This window comes from Chrysemys picta, chromosome 20 (assembly GCF_011386835.1).
Source record: "Chrysemys picta bellii isolate R12L10 chromosome 20, ASM1138683v2, whole genome shotgun sequence".
NCBI lineage: Eukaryota > Metazoa > Chordata > Testudines > Emydidae > Chrysemys > Chrysemys picta.
In genome coordinates, this window is record NC_088810.1 from 987,031 (window position 1) to 1,004,509 (window position 17,479).

General features: G+C 57.5%; 2 protein-coding genes across 8 annotated transcripts in view; one reads left to right on the plus strand and one right to left on the minus strand.

Moving 5' to 3' along the window:
• LOC101948122 (uncharacterized) lies at positions 1–6,087 on the minus strand. Its single transcript, XM_042847995.2, has 4 exons — positions 5,950–6,087; positions 3,397–4,287; positions 2,169–2,326; positions 1–1,543 (listed from the first exon to the last, which is right to left on the minus strand). The coding sequence occupies exons 2-4, from the start codon at positions 4,268–4,270 to the stop codon at positions 440–442; spliced, it is 2,136 nt and encodes a 711-aa protein (XP_042703929.2). The 5' UTR covers positions 4,271–4,287; positions 5,950–6,087; the 3' UTR covers positions 1–439.
• Positions 5,959–17,479, plus strand: part of PRDM9 (PR/SET domain 9) — a 24,272-nt gene continuing 12,751 nt past the window's right edge. For 2 of the 7 annotated variants that reach the window (XM_065573904.1, XM_065573907.1), the window contains exons 1-5: positions 5,959–6,214; positions 6,791–6,907; positions 7,538–7,661; positions 8,136–8,240; positions 9,009–9,082. In XM_065573904.1, the coding sequence (XP_065429976.1) occupies positions 6,149–6,214; positions 6,791–6,907; positions 7,538–7,661; positions 8,136–8,240; positions 9,009–9,082 (486 nt within the window). In that variant the 5' untranslated portion in view covers positions 5,959–6,148. Of the gene's footprint in view, positions 6,250–6,790; positions 6,908–7,537; positions 7,662–8,135; positions 8,241–9,008; positions 9,083–17,479 lie in introns of those variants that run through there. The other 5 variants (XM_042847994.2, XM_065573906.1, XM_065573905.1 and 2 more) reach the window with 5 other exon arrangements.

Sequence of the window (17,479 nt, forward strand, 5' to 3'; positions counted from 1 at the left end):
GTCAGGGGGCGAGAAGCAGGGGAGTCGGCTAGGGAGTGGGGGCCAGGCCATTCCTGTCTGTTTGGGGGGGGCACAGCCTCCCCTAACCAGCCCTCCATACAATTTCGGAAACCCGATGTGGCCCTCAGGCCAGAAAGTTTGCCCGCCCCGTGCTAATCCCAAGCGGGCGGCTGGGAACGGGGCTGGCGAGAGGGGGAAGTGGCTGTGAATCCAAGGAAACCCCCACAGCGCCGTTCAGTGACAACTGGCCTTTATTGAGGAGCCTCTAAACATGGGCTCAGCTCTGGGGGGCCCCTGCTGGGGAGGTGTCCTGGGGGACCCAAGGGGGCGGATCCCCTGGCCATGACACACGGGATCCCGGTACCGCGCTCCTGGAAAGGCAGCTGGGAGCCGGAGGGAGCAGCGAGCGCCCCAGTCCAGCCGGAGGTGCCAGGCTTTCTCAGTACAGCCTCATGCGGGGGAAGACCCAGGCCTCAGGGCTGCCCTCCTCCAGCCGGTATCCGTGCAGAGTGGGCGGCGGCGAGCGGCCATGCTCCAGCGCCTCCGAGGGGGGGAAGAAGGACATGGGCAACTGCTGGAGTGTGCATAGCTGCTGGGCCCCCACCGGGGGGAACCTGCCCTCCCACCCCCCAGCACGGGGGCAGCCTTCCCCCATGGCTTCCGGCAGCTCCCAGGCTCTGGGGGTGGCGGCTCTGGAGTCCCATGGCTGGTAGCAGGTGGAGGCTCTCACTGGCTCCACGGATGCCGGCTTCTGACAGTGGTCTCTGGGCTTCCCCAGCACCGACAGCAGCCCGTTGGCATGCCTGGGCTTCCGAGCCTCTCCGGGGGGCAGGAGCGGTTCCAGGTGAGGCCCCGGCCTGTGCTGCGAGCAGGCCTGCGGGAGGAGCGCTGGTTCTGAGCACAGCTCCCAGGAGACAGCCCTGTGCCCCGGACGAGGCCACGCCAGCGCTCGGGGGGCCAGGACCTCTGCTGCCTGGCTGGGCTGGTTCGGGCTCCAGATGCTTTTCAGGACATCAAAGGAGGTCTGTGTCTCCGGGGCAGCTCTCGCCATGGGCTGGGAAGCGTGTAGCTCTGGTGCGGGCCGCTTGCTCTGGGTCTGGGTCTGCAGCACCTGCCACAGCTCTGGGCTCAGCCAGTGGGCACAGGGATGCTGGGGGGGCTTAGCCAAGGGGCACTCCGCAGGGCTCCTGCTGTCCAGACCCAGACCCAAGGTCCGAACCGAATCCCCAGCTGCAAATGGCATCCAGTGCCCCTGACCGTGTCCCTCGGAGGCACGCGCCTTTCGGGCTGGCCTAAAGGCCATGCTGGCTCTCTCTAGCCTGGTCCTGGGTTCCCAGATGGCTTCCCAGGATCTCCCACAGCACTGACCAGCTCTGGGCAGGGGGCCTGGCGCTTGGGGGGCGAAGGTGGCTATTGTGCATGCGTGTAGGGCAGAGCCGGACAGGAGCGCGTGGTGGGACGGAGCTGCTGTGGGGGGCTGGCCAAACAGCTCGCATGCGCCAAGGGATTCCAGGTCGTCCCTTCGGGTCGCTCTCCTCTCTCCCTGCATGGAAAGAGAAGGGGGCTGGCTTGTCCAGCAGGAGGAGGACGGCAGGCCAGCTAACAGGGCAAGTGCTGGGGGTGGCAGGGGCCATCTGCCGATTCCGCCCTTGTGTGGGCAATGTGCTCCGGCGTGCCTGGCTCCGATGGGGCATGTGGGGCTGGCCTGGGGCGCTCCGCACCGGGGTGCTCTGCAACGGGACTGGCTTAGCGAGTCTGTACCGACTGCAGCCCAGCCCCGTGGCTCCTGAGTCCCGGCCCACATATCCCTATGAGGCAAGGCCAGCTCTGCCTGACCAGACGTCTCCACCTCCCCATGGTCCGAGGACCTTCGCTCTCGTCCTGCGGTCTGTCCCTCACCAGTGCCGCATGCACGCTGCCATGCACATGAGTCAGTCAGGCAAAGACACCCCCCTTGGAAAGTCACTGGGTCCTCTCCTTGTCCCCTGGAGTCCCACTGGAAATGGGTCTGGCAGGCCTAGTGACAGGCCTTTGGATTGACAACCCAGCAGGTGGTAGGGCCTGGGGTTGGCTGCCCCAGTGATGGAGGAAGGTGCCTTTATGGCCCTCCAGCCACTAGGTTCTGGGGTAGGGGGCAGGGGGCTTTCCAGGGCCCACAGGGCACTCACCGTTTTAATGACCGTGTGCACAGGGCTGGGGCTCCTGAAGGCCAGCACCTCCTGTCCCCTTCTCCTCTTCCCCGAAATGCCCTGTTCAGAGTTCCCGCTGCCACTTGATCCCGTATCCAACAGCAGCTCCTGCCCCCTGGCACCTGGGCTCCTGAGAGCTGAGGGCAGCAGAAAATTAGGAGGCTGGGCAAACGCAGGAATCAAACGCAGCGTGGGCCAGACGCCTCTTCAGAGTGACGGGGCAGAATACGAATCTGCCCCCCCTCCTCCCAGAACCGCAGGGGGCTAGTATAGCAGAGTCACTGCACCCGCCTCTGGGGGGGATGCACCAATCGCCCCCCCCCAGCCCTGAACCGCAGAGTCACTGCACCCGCCTCTGGGGGGGATGCACCAATCGCCCCCCCCAGCCCTGAACCGCAGAGTCACTGCACCCGCCTCTGGGGGGGATGCACCAATCGCCCCACCCAGCCCTGAACCGCAGAGTCACTGCACCCGCCTCTGGGGGGGTGCACCAATCACGCCCCCCCCCAGCCCTGAACCGCAGAGTCACTGCACCCGCCTCTGGGGGGGTGCACCAATCACGCCCCCCCCCCCCCCCCAGCCCTGAACCGCAGAGTCACTGCACCCGCCTCTGGGGGGGATGCACCAATCACGCCCCCCCCCCAGCCCTGAACCGCAGAGTCACTGCACCCGCCTCTGGGGGGACCTGGGATGCAAACTAGGGAAACTGCCACAGGGAGATGAGGAGGCAGAATGGAAGCCAGGGCTAGCACCCCAACTCTGGGGGACAGACCCCAGAGAACTTGAATTAAAGTACAGGGGCTGGGATGTGCATCTGAAAGACTTAGCGCCCCACTGGGTCCAGCACTGACAGTGAGAGGGGAGAGCGGCCCCATTGAACCCCCCACCCCGCTCCCTGCAGCACAGGCCCCGTAGGCCCCCACTGGGTCCAGCACTGACAGTGAGAGGGGAGAGCGGCCCCTACTGAGCCCCTGCCCCACTCCCTGCAGCACAGGCCCCTAGCACCCCACTGAGGCATTGGAGCGAGCACTCACTGCCAGGGGAGAGCGGCCCCTATTGAACCCCACACCCCGCTCCCTGGGACAAGCGGAAGTCTCCCCTCCAAGGACTAAGCGGGCCTGTCCCTGCCTAGCTTATGACCGCTGTAGTGATGGCATGAGTGTGCTGACCCCCGCCCCGCCACACGCCCTTGGCCACAGGCCCTTACCTCCCTGGGCAGAGCCACCGCCCGGCTTGTTATGCACCATCAGGGCAGAGAGATCGGGCAGGGTTTGGTGCCGGTCCAGCAGGGTGCTGAGTATTGTCTGGCGCCTTTCGCTGATCAGGTTGCGTCCCGGGAACGTCGACGTCAGGTCGAGATGGGTTTGGAGTTCCTGGGCCAGCTCCCTCATGGCGGCGGTGACACCGCCTGGCTCGGCTCCACTCGGAGGGACGTTCTCCTTCTCATCCCGGGGAGCTGGGACCTCGGCCTGGGACTCTCCTGTCTCCACCGCCGCGGTTTCAGAGTGACTTGGCGCAGCTGTAGGTTGGGGCCCTTTGCCCGCTGCGTGGGGTGCAGGTGCGCTGGTCCCATGCTGTGTGTCTGGCGTGCATGTCTGGCCAGGGGCGCAGGGGTCCCAAGCCTGGCTGATTGCACCAGGGATCGCAGCACTTGTCTCGGTCTCCGTCTCTCGCTCGCTTCGGGGATCCAGCAGCCTCTCGATGTTGGCGGATTTCACCTCCCTGTTAAACATGCCCAGATGCTGGGTGAGCCTGTGCTGGGTTATGATGACCGGCACAGAGCCAGAGATCCTTCTGATGGCTGGTAGAGGGGTGGACTTGGTGTGCCCAGCACAGTGTGAGCTCCAGCCCGGGGCCGGCATCCTCTGAAGCCTCCTGCAGCCAGACCTCTGCTCCGCACCTCCGACCGCAGCGTTCCTGCCGAACTTGGCAGAGTTGCGCTCCCGTTTGGTTTTGCGGCGCTTGACTCGGCCGGGTCTCTGCCCGGCACCGTGGTGTCCCGGCTGCGATGCTGTCAGCTGGGGGGCAGAGGGGGCGAGGCCGGGGTCATTGCCTGCCCTTCTGCTGCTGCAGGGATTCATGCCGGCTGCTGCTCCTGCTGCAAGGAGCAAAGTCAAAGAGCTTTCAATACCCCCCGTGCAGTGCCAGCCGCCCCAGCTCTGCCCCTGCCTGCTTCCCCAACGCCACGCAGCTAACGGGGAATGGAGCCACCGCGCCCTCGAGTGGCTGTTTGGGGGAATGCAAAGAGTGTCCAGCTCGGCGTCCCCCACGCCAGGCGCTGTACAAACACACCGCACAAAGCACCATGGGGACACGAGCTTGTTCATGGCTCCAGCCATCATCTATTCCCTCCCAGCCCCCAGGTCTTCTTCTCTTTAATTGCGTCCTTGGCTTTAGCATTGCTGGACGGGCATGGTTTCCACGCTGCTGGGTTTGCCTGGACGGGAACAGCCCGTCCTCATACCACCCTGCGGGGAAACCCCCGAGGGCTGAGGCAGGGGTGCAGGCCCCATGGCCTGTTCAGCCCTCAGCCTCTCTGCTGGTGAGGGGGCCAGGTAGCACCCCTGGGGAGATGTGAAGGAAAGGAGGCCTTCACCCAAGGGTGACAGGCCCTAGCCCGGCAGGAGCTTGTGCTGAGACCCCAGCAACTCGGTTCACAGTGTGTGGAGGGAGCTGCACTTAAAGTGGGGGGGAAGGGGCAGGAGGGAATGGGGGATCAGTGAGCTCCCTCCCCACTTCTCTGAACTGAATCCATGGGTGGGGGTCTAGGTCTGCGCCCAGATCCCCTATGTCAGTGGTTCCCAACCAGGGGTCCAGGGCCCTCAGGGGTCCACCAAGCATGGCCAGCATTAGACTCGCTAGGGCCCAGGGCAGAAAGCCAAAGTCCTGCCACATGGGACTGGAGCCTGGGGCACCGAGTCCCACTACCTGGGGCTGAAGCCAAAGCCTGAGCAACTTAGCTTGGCAGGGGCCCCTGTGGTGTGGGGCCCAGGGCAACTGCCCGGCTTGCTACCCCCTAACGCCGGCCCTGGCTTTTGGTCCGTGAAGTTTGTATAGCATGGGGGGAGGGGGAGGGGCTCAGAAAGAAAAAGGTTGAGAACCCCGTCCTATGGGTTTCTTACCCAGCACCCTATTTTCAGGCCCCCTGGGATTCTCCCCTCAACCCCCTCTCCTCAATCCCACCCTAGAGACCCCCCCATCCCACTCCCTTCAATGCCCCCAGAGACCCCTCCCTCCAGGACCCTTCTCAATCCACCCAGAGACCCCCCCTCAATGCCCCTAGAGACCCCCCATCCCACTCCCTTCAATGCCCCCAGAGACCCCTCTCCCCAGGTCCCTTCTCAATCCACCCAGAGACCCCCCTCAATGACCCCAGAGACCCCCCCCATCCCACTCCCTTCAATGCCCCCAGAGACCCTTCCACCCAGGTCCCTTCTCAATCCACCCAGAGACCCCCCCTCAATGACCCCAGAGACCCCCCCCATCCCACTCCCTTCAATGCCCCCAGAGACCCCTCCCCCCAGGTCCCTTCTCAATCCCACCCTAGAGACCCCTCCCCCATCCCACTCCCTTCAATGCCCCCAGAGACCCTCCCCTCAATCCCACCCTAGAGACCCCTCCCCCATCCCACTCCCTTCAATCCCCCTAGAGACCCCTCCCCACAGACCCCCTCCCCCAATGCCCCTCCCACCTCCATGCCCCCTCCTCCAACTGCCCGAGCAGGGCTTCCCCCGCCCCTCGCGGAGTGGGCGTGGCTGACCGGCCCCTCGGGGCGGGAATGCCCCGCCCTTCTTGTCTAGGGGCGGGGCTGTTTCTTTCCCTCTCCTCTCTCCTCGCCTCGCGCCGCGGCCGTTAGCCGCCTTCTGCCGGGCGCGAGACCAGCGGCTCTCTTTCCCGCGCTGCCCGCTGATTGGCGGCTACCGTCCCTTCGCCCCACGCTGATTGGCCACAATGTACCAATGCCCCTCGATGATTGGCTAGAGGTTTTGGCGGGCTCTGGTAGACGAAGGCGAAGGGTTGTTGGGGTAGAGGCTGGTGCAGCCCAATTCTGACCAATCCAGTCAGTGTGGGGAGACCCCAGCGCCGAGGGGAGAGACCCCAACCTGGGCTGAGCCTCAGGGCTGAGGGGAGAGACCCCAACCCAGGCTGAGCCCCAGGGGCCGAGGGGAGAGACCCCAACCCGGGCTGAGCCTCAGGGGAGTGACCCCAACCCAGGCTGAGCCTCAGGGCTGAGGGGAGAGACCCCAACCCGGGCTGAGCCCCAGGGGAGAGACCCCAACCCAGGCTGAGCCTCAGGGCTGAGGGGAGAGACGCCAACCCAGGCTGAGCCTCAGAGCTGAGGGGAGAGACGCCAACCCGGGCTGAGCCCCAGGGGCTGAGGGGAGTGACCCCAACCCGGGCTGAGCCCCAGGGGCCGAGGGGAGAGACGCCAACCCGGGCTGAGCCTCAGGGGATGATGAGGGTAGACCCCAAACTAGATTAAGCCTGTGAGGCAGGAGGACCCCTATTCAGGCTGAACCCCAAAGACCCCAAAAAGGGCTGAACTCCAGAAGCGGAATTTGCCTGGGCTGTGGGGCCCTCATTTTATTGTCCCCTTACAGAGTTTACTGGGGCAGCAGGGCAAGTTGTCAGGCACCATGAGTGACAATGCTGGAGAAGGGAGAGCATCAGAAAAGAGGAAAGAGCAGAAAGGCAGGAAAGCAGGCGAGAGTTCCAAGGTGAGGAGCCCAGGGGAGCAGCTGCTGGGAGCAGGTGACCCCCAGGGGGACCTGGGAAATTTGTCTCATCTTCCCCATTGCAGGAGGGGAGAGCATCTGGGGCACCAGAGTGATGGTTGACTGGAGCAGAGCCAGCTAGGATTCCACCTGCCGGGGAAGGAGCACATGCCGCTGGGCCTTGGGAGGCAAGAGCCATGGGTCTGAGACCCCCAGCACCAATGGAAGCCGCTCACTCCCTGTCTCCTGGCCAGAGATAATAATCAGGCCCAGGAGGTTAATTTAAAATTAGACCCTCACTTTTCCATTCCAAATGGTCAGTCAGTGGAAAAGGTAGGAGATGAGATGCTGCACAGGGCCAATTTCCATACACCTCCCTCTGCCCAAGAGATTTGCTGCTATTCTAGGGTGGATGGACAGGGAGGGAAGGAAGTGTTCCCTTTTGTTGAGAAAATTCGGATGGTGACTAGTGAACATAACACACTTGTGACAGGTTTCAGAGTAGCAGCCGTGTTAGTCTGTATCCGCAAAAAGAACAGGAGTACTTGTGGCACCTTAGAGACTAACAAATTTATTAGAGCATAAGCTTTCGTGGATTACAGCCCACTTCTTCACTTTTCTTCACCTGACTAGGTGGAAGATGAATTCAAAGAACTGTCCATCTACTTCCCTAAGGAGCAATGGGCAGAGATGGGAGCCTGGGAGAAAACCCGCTACAGGAACATGAAGCGGAACTATGAGTTTATGGTTGAACTAGGTGAGAGGGCCAGCTGGGGGTGAAAAGGCAACTCCAAGTGCCACAAGCAACTGAAGAGTTGAAGATGTTGTATTTAGTCCTCCTTTAAGTCTTCCTCGTTTTGGGAGGGAGGAGACATTGAGAGTTTGTGTCCTTGGGGCAGAGAGAAGCCAGAGTATAAATCCGGTATAGAAAACACTCTCACACTCTGCACCCCCCATTTCAGACCTTAGGTGAATGTGCTGGCTTCTCCATTTGCTGTTTCTGGGATGAGCCTTGGAGGCAGTTGAGGCTGCTGCAAGCCCTGTGGCCTGGGCAGTAGGAGTCCTAAGGTGCCAGGCGAGTCTCACAGGCCTTCCAGATTAGAGCACGTGGCACTGCCACCAGGTTCCCATGCCTGTATTCCCAGTGCAAGGTGTTGGGAAGGTGTCTCACTGCATGAGCAAGACTCAGATCATGTCAGCTGTTATTGCTTATTATGGCTTTCTTTGTTAGGCCTTCCTACCCCGAAACCCGCATTTATGTGTCGTGGTCGACGTCCCCAGAACCCCATCATATACGACTCTGAGTCTGATGAAGACTGGACACCAAAACCTTTAGGTAATAGAGCAAAGAAATGACTCTTAATTTTACTGAGCTACCATTACTGGGCATCTCCACTGATTAAAAGATCCTTGGGGGAATCAGCTCCTTGCCACATAGTCCCCAGCCTCAAAGGGCTCATGTTGACTTTTCACCCTTCCCGCCATGGAGAATGAGAAGATTCACTTCGGAGCTCCTTAACGTGACACTTTAATTCACCACAAGGGTTGCAACGTGAGGCTCTCCTTGCTCTAATCTGGGGCATTCAGGTTAAAAACTGAACAGTTTATTTTTTACTCACAAACATCCTGTATCAGCAGCAAGGCAGCATGAAATGTGGAACATGTACAGGGAAGTTCAAAGGGTCTGAACCACTCTGTGACACCTGCTTTACCCTGGGGCTTATGGTTTCAGATAGAATCAAACTGCTGCTACGTCAAAGGCAGCTTCAAGCACTCAAGCTGTATGTTATTTATAAATATTAAATAATTTTTATGAGTGAAGAGCAGTTTCTTACATAACAAAGCATTAGCCTCACATTCTGTCCTTACAACTTGCTTTGTTAAATAGTTACCCTGCACAGTGAAACCAGTTCCATTGTAACAGCTTGGGGAGGGCGGAGAGGACTTTCTTAGAGCTTCTCTATCTCTGATTTCTGTGATTCTGTGACAGTCAGAACATGAAACGGCTGCCAACTTCCTGCCTGGGACACTTACAATTTCAGTAATGTTGGTCATGCAGCATTTGGGAACGTGTTCAGTTTGTTTGTTTTTTTTACACTTATAGTTAAAACCTTCAGGCCACCACGTAAATCTGGCAGTTTGAAACAGGAAAAAAAGAAAAGGCAGAACATCAGTCAAGTAAGCTTACTAAGTACTTTTTGCTTAGATGAGGAATCTTATAGAGGACGTGAACCCTGTTTTTAATTAACAGATGCCTCTACAGTGACATGAAAAGTGCTTTTTATGTGCTAGTTATGCTGCTGATTCAACTAATAATTAAATAATTATTGTGACACTTCCTAGGGGTACCAGGGCTGTGGGGCACCTCACTACTACCTGCTCTTAGCATGAGGCAATCTTGTCTGTACCTGCTGCGGATCAGCTCCCTGATTCCAGGAGCCCCAGGCACCACAAGCATTCCCCTCTCAGCCTATGCAGGCTTCGCTGTCCCTCTGCGGCGCAGAGATAGGCACTTTCCAAGCCCTCTGCGTATCCCCCTGGAGCGCACAGCCCCTGTTCCACTGGCCACTCACAGTAGTCACAGATTCGCTGTTCCCAAAGGCACAGGACACCCCAGTTTACCAGTTACACCTCAGATCACCGCTCTACTTAACACGCAGCAGAGGTTATAGTGAGAACAAATCCAAGTTCATTCAAATGATAGCAAGTAGAAATATTGGAAACAAATGGTTACAGATAAAATCATAACATGCTTTTTAGGGCCTAGACTTAATTAACAAGATACCCTCAGCTTTAATAAAGTATTGATTACCAGTGCTTTTCAACCAGTTCGGCTGGGATCCCCTTTTCATGAAACAAGCCACTCCATCAGCTTGTCAGGTGCAGGGTATGCAGCCCCAAATATAGCAAAACAGTCCTTTAATCTTTATTCATAACCCAGATGTTTTCCTGCTGTGTGTCCCTTCGATTTCGGGATTCCTTGTCTTTTTCACAATCTTGACTAGCTGGTGGCTCTGTATGCAAATAGATGTACCTTGTGAGACGCACATGACCAGCCATAGAGATTAGCGCCTCCAACCCTGCCTGAACAAAACCTATCTGAGGCCGTTCACCGCTCGGTGACCTGCCTTTAACTTCAAGGCATTAAGAACATAATTTCCAGTATAGATACCTAACTTCTTATATTTATATAAGAATTTATATAAAAGCATTTATATAAAAGGCCAAGAAAAGTTTTAAGACTGAGGATCATTTTTCAGAATATCTCAGTGGAATTGTTCAATTTCTGCCACTGGACTCAAATACATTGTAGATAGAAACAAATTCACTTCAAGGCGGCTTCCTAACAGGGCAAATTTCAGAGGGGAGATGTCTAATATAGGCAAGTCACAAACTTTCTGGCCAAATAGGAGCCCACAGCAACATCAACAGCTACATCATGATTGTAACACTGTGTCAGAATGCTTCCTGGTATGACTGATACGCCCCCTACTGCTTGGTAGAGCCTCTTACAATGGTAGAGCACAGAATTTTGTATTCCAAAGTAGAGCTGCCTGAAAAATAGAAATATTTCACTAACTATTTAGGTAACAATTAAAAAAAATTAAAACATTATGAACAATTTAACAAAAATGGAAAAAGTCAACTTTGTGAAACAATTTGTTTTGTTTTTTTACAAAGACCATTTTTCAATTGTAAAACATTTTATTTAAAAGCTTTTGACTAGCTTTATACAGAAGATGCAGTATCAGATTAGGCAAATATCTAATCACCTCAGTGAAGAGATCAGTAGGTAAATGTCTGTATTTTAAGCCTCGTATATAACTTGCTCCTTGCCTCTCACCCACCATATATCCTCTTTGAATTACCAAAGACCACCAAAGAGAATATACAAGTCAAATTGTATGAGGCCCTGTGATGGCATGTGTACCCCACGCTGGCCCTGAATGGATTAATGTGGGCCTGAGAGGTGAGTTCTATTACCTTGGTGCACCTGGAGGGAAAGCTAGGTGTGGCTGATCATGAAGCCCAGCTGGGCCAGAGCAGGTTGGTCAGGACAAAGAAAGGAAGCAGGCTGCAGAGACAATGTTTATAATCATTCTGGGGGACTAAGGAGATGGTGAGGTAGAGGCTTGGCAGGAGAATAATCCAAGCCCTGGTATCCTAGCAGGAGTAGAGAAGGCTGGCAAGCAGTTGGGGAGAAGGGAGCCATGGGAAGCAGAGGGGACTGTGCCCTGAAAGCAGGGATAGATTTGGATAGACTGCCAGGGAGAGGAGAGAGTGCTTTGGATGAGGTTCTGGGAAAGAACAGAGTAAGAGCCTTAAAAAGCCAAGCCTGAGAGAGGCTGGCTAGGAAGGAGGCCAGGGAAACAGCAGCACCAAGGAGTGGAACTGTACTGCTGGCTAAAGCAGGGGTAGGGAACCCTTTTTCTATCTTGGGTCATTGACACACAGAAAAAATAGTCATGGCCCACATACAGCCTTGTGGGGGGGTGCCAAAGCTTACTGGCCCCGGTGGGGCAAGCAGGTACTCGTGGGGGGGCACTGAGGCTCGGGGCTTCTAGCCTGTGGTGCCGAGACTTGCCGTGGGCCAGAGGAAATTAAGCAATGGGCTGGATCGGACCCACGGGCTGTAGGTTCTTCTTCGAGTGCTTGCTCATATCGATTCCAATTAGGGGTGTGCGCGCGCTGCGTGCACGATCGCCAGAGAATTTTCTACCCTAGCAACACCCGTCGGGTCTAGCCCCCTAGAGTGGCGCCTTCATGGCGCTGGATATATACCCCAGCCGACCCGGCGCCCCCTCAGTTCCTTCTTACCACCCCTGACGGTCGTTGGAACTGTGGAGCGCGGCATAGCTGTTCTCCACTCTCCCTAGCTTATCCTGTTATTCTGTAGATAGTTGTAGTTGTTGTATAGTGTTAGATAGTTGTTCATTTTACTTTTTAATAGTTGTAGATAGTTAGCGGGGATTAAGGGGGTTGTTCTCCCCCCTTTTTCCCCCCGGCGCATAGCCGGGCTCATGCCCAAGGCTCCCGGTTTTAAGCAGTGCACGTCCTGCGCTAAGCCTCGTGTCTGAAGTGCCTAGGAGAGTCCCATCAGACAGATAAGTGCAAAATCTGTAAGGCCTTCAGACCGAGAACCAAAAAGGAGCGGGACTTTCGGCTTCGGCAACTCCTCATGGAGGCGGCACTTAGCCCGGACCCTCCATCGGCGCGTCAGGCCCCGACACTGAGCGCCTCGGTGCGCAGCGCCCCTGCGGCACCAACTGGTTCTGCACCGTGGGTAGAGTTGGACAAGCCTCCACGGCACTGGCCTCCTTCAGCACCGCACCCGCCACAAGGGCCTCGGCGCCGATCCTTGTCTCCGGGACATAAGAAAGCCCGCAAGGCGCAGGATGCTGCCGTCCTGAAGACGCCGGCTCCCCCGGTGCCGGGGGTAGAGCCGCGTCCGCCTTTGGATCACCAAAAGCAGGTGCCTGCTACGCCGTCAACTCCGGCTCCGCGGCCGTTGAGTCCGGTGCGGACTGGATCACCACCTTGGTTGGTGGCGGAGCCTTGTGTGACGAACTGGGACTGTTCTTACTGTGGTCTGTGAATGCTGACAGGGGAGTGTGGCTAGGATAGTCTGCATTGTGGGATGGGAGTCTGCCCGAAGGAGAATACCTGAACGTGTAACATGAGAACCCAGGAAGGGGTTGGAGGCCAGGTGACACCTTGGCCCGGGAAACTGAACAAAGGCTGTGGGAGGGGTCGCTGAAGGCAGAGTGTTGGAAGCGGGTTGGAGAGATGGCTGGGAGGCAGAGATGGCTCTGACCTCCCAAAGGGGGGGGCTGGGATGCCCTGGGACCCCAAGATGGACCTAACTGAGGGGGGCCCTGTTGTCTGTGCCTGCAAGACCTGTCTTGGACTGTATTCCTGTCATCCAAATAAACCTTCTGCTTTACTGGCTCGCTGAGAGTCATGGTGAATCGCAGGAAGCCAGGGGTGCAGGGCCCTGAGTTCCCCAATACTCCGTGACACCTTGTCTTCCGTCGACCCCAGAAACCTTCGCAACGGCGAGAGATCTTATTGCTCTCACGGAACCGGCACTCCAACCACCGGCACCGTTGGCTCCTCGCCCGGTACAATCCAGGGGCAAGCCTGCCCTGGTGCGCCCGCCATCTCAGGGAGTGGACTCACGGCACCGCTCCAGGTCGTGAAGCAGGTCCCGACGCCGCTCGCAGTCCCGGCGCCGACTATCACCTCGGCACCGGTCGTACTCGCGGCCAAGATCCTCGTCGCGGCACCACTCTACGTCTCGGCACTGTTACGATCATCGGTACCGATCGAACTCCAGACGTAGTTCCCGGCACCGGTACGAGCGACGCTCGGCTTCGAGAGGCCGCTCCCGGCACCGTGTCTACTCGCGGTCGTCTTCATCCAAATCCAGATCAGGATCTCGGCACCGACGTGGTCATCGGCACCGATCCCGATCTCGGTACCGCTCACCGGCACCGCACAGGGACCGATCATCTCCGGACCGGCACCGAGCGGCACCGTATCATCCGGAACCGATTTCGGCGCGATTGGCACCACCCTGGCCCTCGAGATCGGTGTCTCATTCCTCTGATGGAGCCTCGAGATCGGCATACCCCCCTCAGGGGCAGGCCGCTGAGGCTGACATGGGCCACTGGCAGGAGGTAGTGGAGGATCCCGCTCAGGGACCTACGCACTGGTCGTTCTGGACCCCGTGGGCGTATCACCAAGTGCAGGGGGCACCACCTTCAGCCTCTCGCTCGGCACGCTCTGAGCACAGGGCTCCGAAGGCCACCATCTCCCGCCCCCCCCCCCGCCCCCCGGGGGCATGGAGGCTCCCGTGACTGCACCACCGGAGGACCTGGACCCAGGGGCAGGCGACGCTCCGCTTCAGGGTCCTTTGGAGCAGGACCCGCCATTAGATCCCTTGCCACCTGAGGCATCCTCCTCATCTTCCCCAGATGAGGCAGTGGCGGGCACAACGGCCACAGGTCTGCCCCTGATAGATCTTTGTGCACACCAGGACCTATTACGTAGGGTGGCACGTAATATGGACCTCCAGGCAGAGGAGATAGTGGAGGTACAGGACCCAATTGTGAACATTCTCTCTGCGGATGCCCCATCCAGGGTGGCATTGCCCCTGATTCGCACGATTCAGGCTAATGCCACTGCGATATGGCAAACTCCTGCCTCTATTCCACCCACAGCCAGAGGGGTGGAAAGAAAGTACTTCATCCCCTCAAAGGACTATGAGTACTTATATACTCATCCCCAACCGTGTTCACTGGTGGTGTCATCGGTGAACGCAAGGGAGCGCCACGGTCAGCAGGCTGCAGCGCCCAAATCGAAGGACGCTAAGCGCTTCGATTTGTTTGGGCGTAAGGTATACTCAGCCGGAGGGCTGCAACTTAGAGCGGCTAACCAGCAGGCGCTCTTGAGCCGCTATAACTTTAATTCCTGGAACTCTATGGGGAAGTTCAAGGAGTTGGTCCCCCAAGACTCCAGGGAAGAGTTCGGGGCCTTAGTGGAGGAGGGTAAGAAGGTGGCACGGACCTCCTTACAGGCCTCCTTGGATATAGGGGACTCGGCGGCGAGGACGCTGGCCTCAGGTATCGCCATGTGGAGAGTCTCCTGGCTCCAGGTCTCGGGCTTGCCTCCGGAACTGCAGCAAACCCTGCAGGATTTACCCTTTGAGGGGCACGGGTTGTTCTCGGACAAGACAGACTCTCGACTGCAGAGCCTCAAGGACTCGAGAACAATCATGCGCTCCCTGGGGATGCATGTTCCAGGACCCCAGCGCAGACCCTTTAGGCCCCAGCCTCAAAGGTTCTACCCCCCCCCCCCGCCTCATCCGAGACAGGACTCCGCCAGAAGGCGGGGACGAGGTGGTAGGAGAAGGGTGACTGGCCCTCAACCCGGTCAGAACCAGGGGCCACCTAGGCCACCTTCAGGCCCTAGGCAGAACTTTTGAAGGTGCGGTCGAGGACGGTGCCCCAGTCATCACCCAGGATCTAGCCCCCTCCTTTCGGGATCGCCTCTCCCATTTCCACCGTGCTTGGTCCCTTATAACCTCGGACCGTTGGGTCCTTCGCACGGTGGAGATGGGATACGCTCTCCAGTTTTCTTCGTTCCCTCCCTCCCACCCCCCCTCCCCGTCCCTCTTCAGGGACCCTTCTCACGAGCAACTTCTTACACAGGAGGTTTTTACGCTCCTGTCTATGGGGGCCATAGAGAAGGTTCCACTAGAATTAAGGGGCAGGGGGTTTTATTCCCGCTACTTCCTGATCCCCAAGTCCAAAGGGGGTCTGCGACCCATCTTAGACTTACGCGGACTCAACAAATTCATAGTAAAGTTGAAGTTCCGCATGGTCTCATTGGGACCATTATCCCTTCCCTGGATCCTGGAGACTGGTTCGCCACCCTCGACATGAAGGACGCATATTTTCATATAGCAATCTACCCGCCTCACAGGCGCTTCCTGCGATTCGTGGTAAACAAGGTGCACTACCAATTTGCAGTCCTTCCCTTCGGCTTATCCTCGGCCCCAAGGGTGTTCACAAAATGTATGGCTGTCGTGGCAGCATACCTTCGTCGGCAAGGGATACAGGTGTTCCCGTACTTAGACGACTGGCTGGTACGCGGCTGCACCAGGGAGCAAGTTCAAGCTCATGTCTGCATAATAGTACACACATTCCACGAGTTGGGCATTCTACTCAACAAGGAGAAATCCACTCTAGAGCCTACCCAGAGGATAGAATTTATTGGGGCAGTCCTAGACTCCAGACGTGCATGAGCTATTCTACCAGACAATCGCTTTCATACCATCACAAGCCTCATTCGAGGGCTCAGGGCCTTCCCGATTACCACAATGAGGACGTGCCTCGCCCTGTTGGGTCACATGGCCTCTTGCACGTACATAACCAGGCATGCCAGACTTTGGCTTCGCCCACTTCAGGCCTGGGTATTATCGGTATACCGCCCGTATCGGGACAGCCTGAACATGGTGATCACTGTTCCGAACTCGGTCTCGGCCTTCCTCACCTGGTGGTTGGATCACAGTGTGGTTTGCGAGGGAGTGCCGTTTCACGCCCCGCAACCCTCTCTGCACCTGGTCACAGACGCTTCATCTCTGGGTTGGGGTGCCCATCTCGGCGAACACCATACCCAGGGCCTGTGGACCGCACCCCAACTAGCCCTGCACATCAATATTCGAGAGCTAATGGCGATGCGCCTGGCTTGCCAGGCATTTCTTAATCTCCTACGTGGCCGCTGTGTGTTAGTTCTCACCGACAACACCACGGCCATGTTTTACATCAACAAGCAAGGAGGAGCACGTTCGTCGCTTCTATGCCAAGAGGCCATTCGCCTGTGGGACTTCTGCATCGCCCACTCGATTCATCTCACGGCATCGTTTCTTCCTGGAGTCCAGAACACACTAGCGGACTGACTCAGCAGGTCCTTTCAGACGCACGAGTGGTCAATTCGCCCAGACATCATCTATTCTGTTTTCCAGAGGTGGGGATTTCCCCAGGTAGACCTGTTTGCATCTCGAGCCAACAGGAAGTGCCACGCGTTCTGCTCCCTACAAGGGCGAGCTCTGGGCTCTCTGTCGGACGCATTTCTTCTACCTTGGAAAGACCACCTGTTTTACGCTTTCCCTCCATTTCCTCTGGTCCACAAGGTGCTGCTCAAATTGTGCAGAGACCAGGCATGAGTAATTCTAGTCGCTCCAGCTTGGCCGAGGCAGCACTGGTACACCACACTGCTGGAGCTCTCGATTCAAACACCGATCCCACTTCCGTTGTGTCCAGATCTCATCTCTCAGGACCACGGCCGACTATGTCACCCCGACCTACAATCACTCCACCTCACGGCGTGGTTGCTCCATGGCTGATCCAGGCGGAGCGACAATGCTCGCAGTCTGTCCAACAGATTCTGCTGGGCAGTAGGAAACCTTCGACACGGACCACTTACTTAGCCAAGTGGAAGCGGTTCTCCTGTTGGTGCGAACAACGAGCCAAGTCCCCGTTACAGGCGCCTATTCCTCTCATACTGGAATATCTCCTATCCCTAAAACAGCAGGGCTTGGCGATATCTTCCATCAGAGTTCACCTCGCCGCAATTTCGGCCTTCCACCCAGGAGAACTCGCTTCCTCGGTATTCTCTAACCCGATGGTCGTTAGATTCCTCAAGGGCTTAGACCGGATGTACCCACAACAACGTCAGCCCATTCCGACGTGGGATCTCAACCTGGTTCTCTCCAAGCTCACAGGGCCCCCATTCGAGCCACTGGCTACCTGTTCACTCCTGTACCTATCCTGGAAGACAGCCTTCCTTGTGGCCATCACCTCAGCGAGGCGCGTTTCTGAACTTAGGGCGCTTACGTCCGAGCCCCCATACACGGTTTTCCATAAGGACAAAGTGCAGCTTCGCCCACATCCTGCCTTTCTTCCCAAGGTGGTCTCACCGTTTCACGCGAACCAGGATATATTTCTCCCGGTCTTCCATCCTAAGCCACACGCTACTCGCCAAGACCAGCGTTTGCATTCTTTGGACGTA

Coding starts and splice junctions, on each gene's coding strand:
- LOC101948122 (XM_042847995.2), bottom strand. CDS start 4,270: ATGAATCCCTGCAGCAGCAGAAGGGCAGGCAATGACCCCGGCCTCGCC. Junction 2,327..3,396: donor CGGTGGCTCTGCCCAGGGAG/GTAAGGGCCTGT, acceptor TGCTGCCCTCAG/CTCTCAGGAGCCCAGGTGCC. Junction 1,544..2,168: donor TGCACACGGTCATTAAAACG/GTGAGTGCCCTG, acceptor CTTTCCATGCAG/GGAGAGAGGAGAGCGACCCG.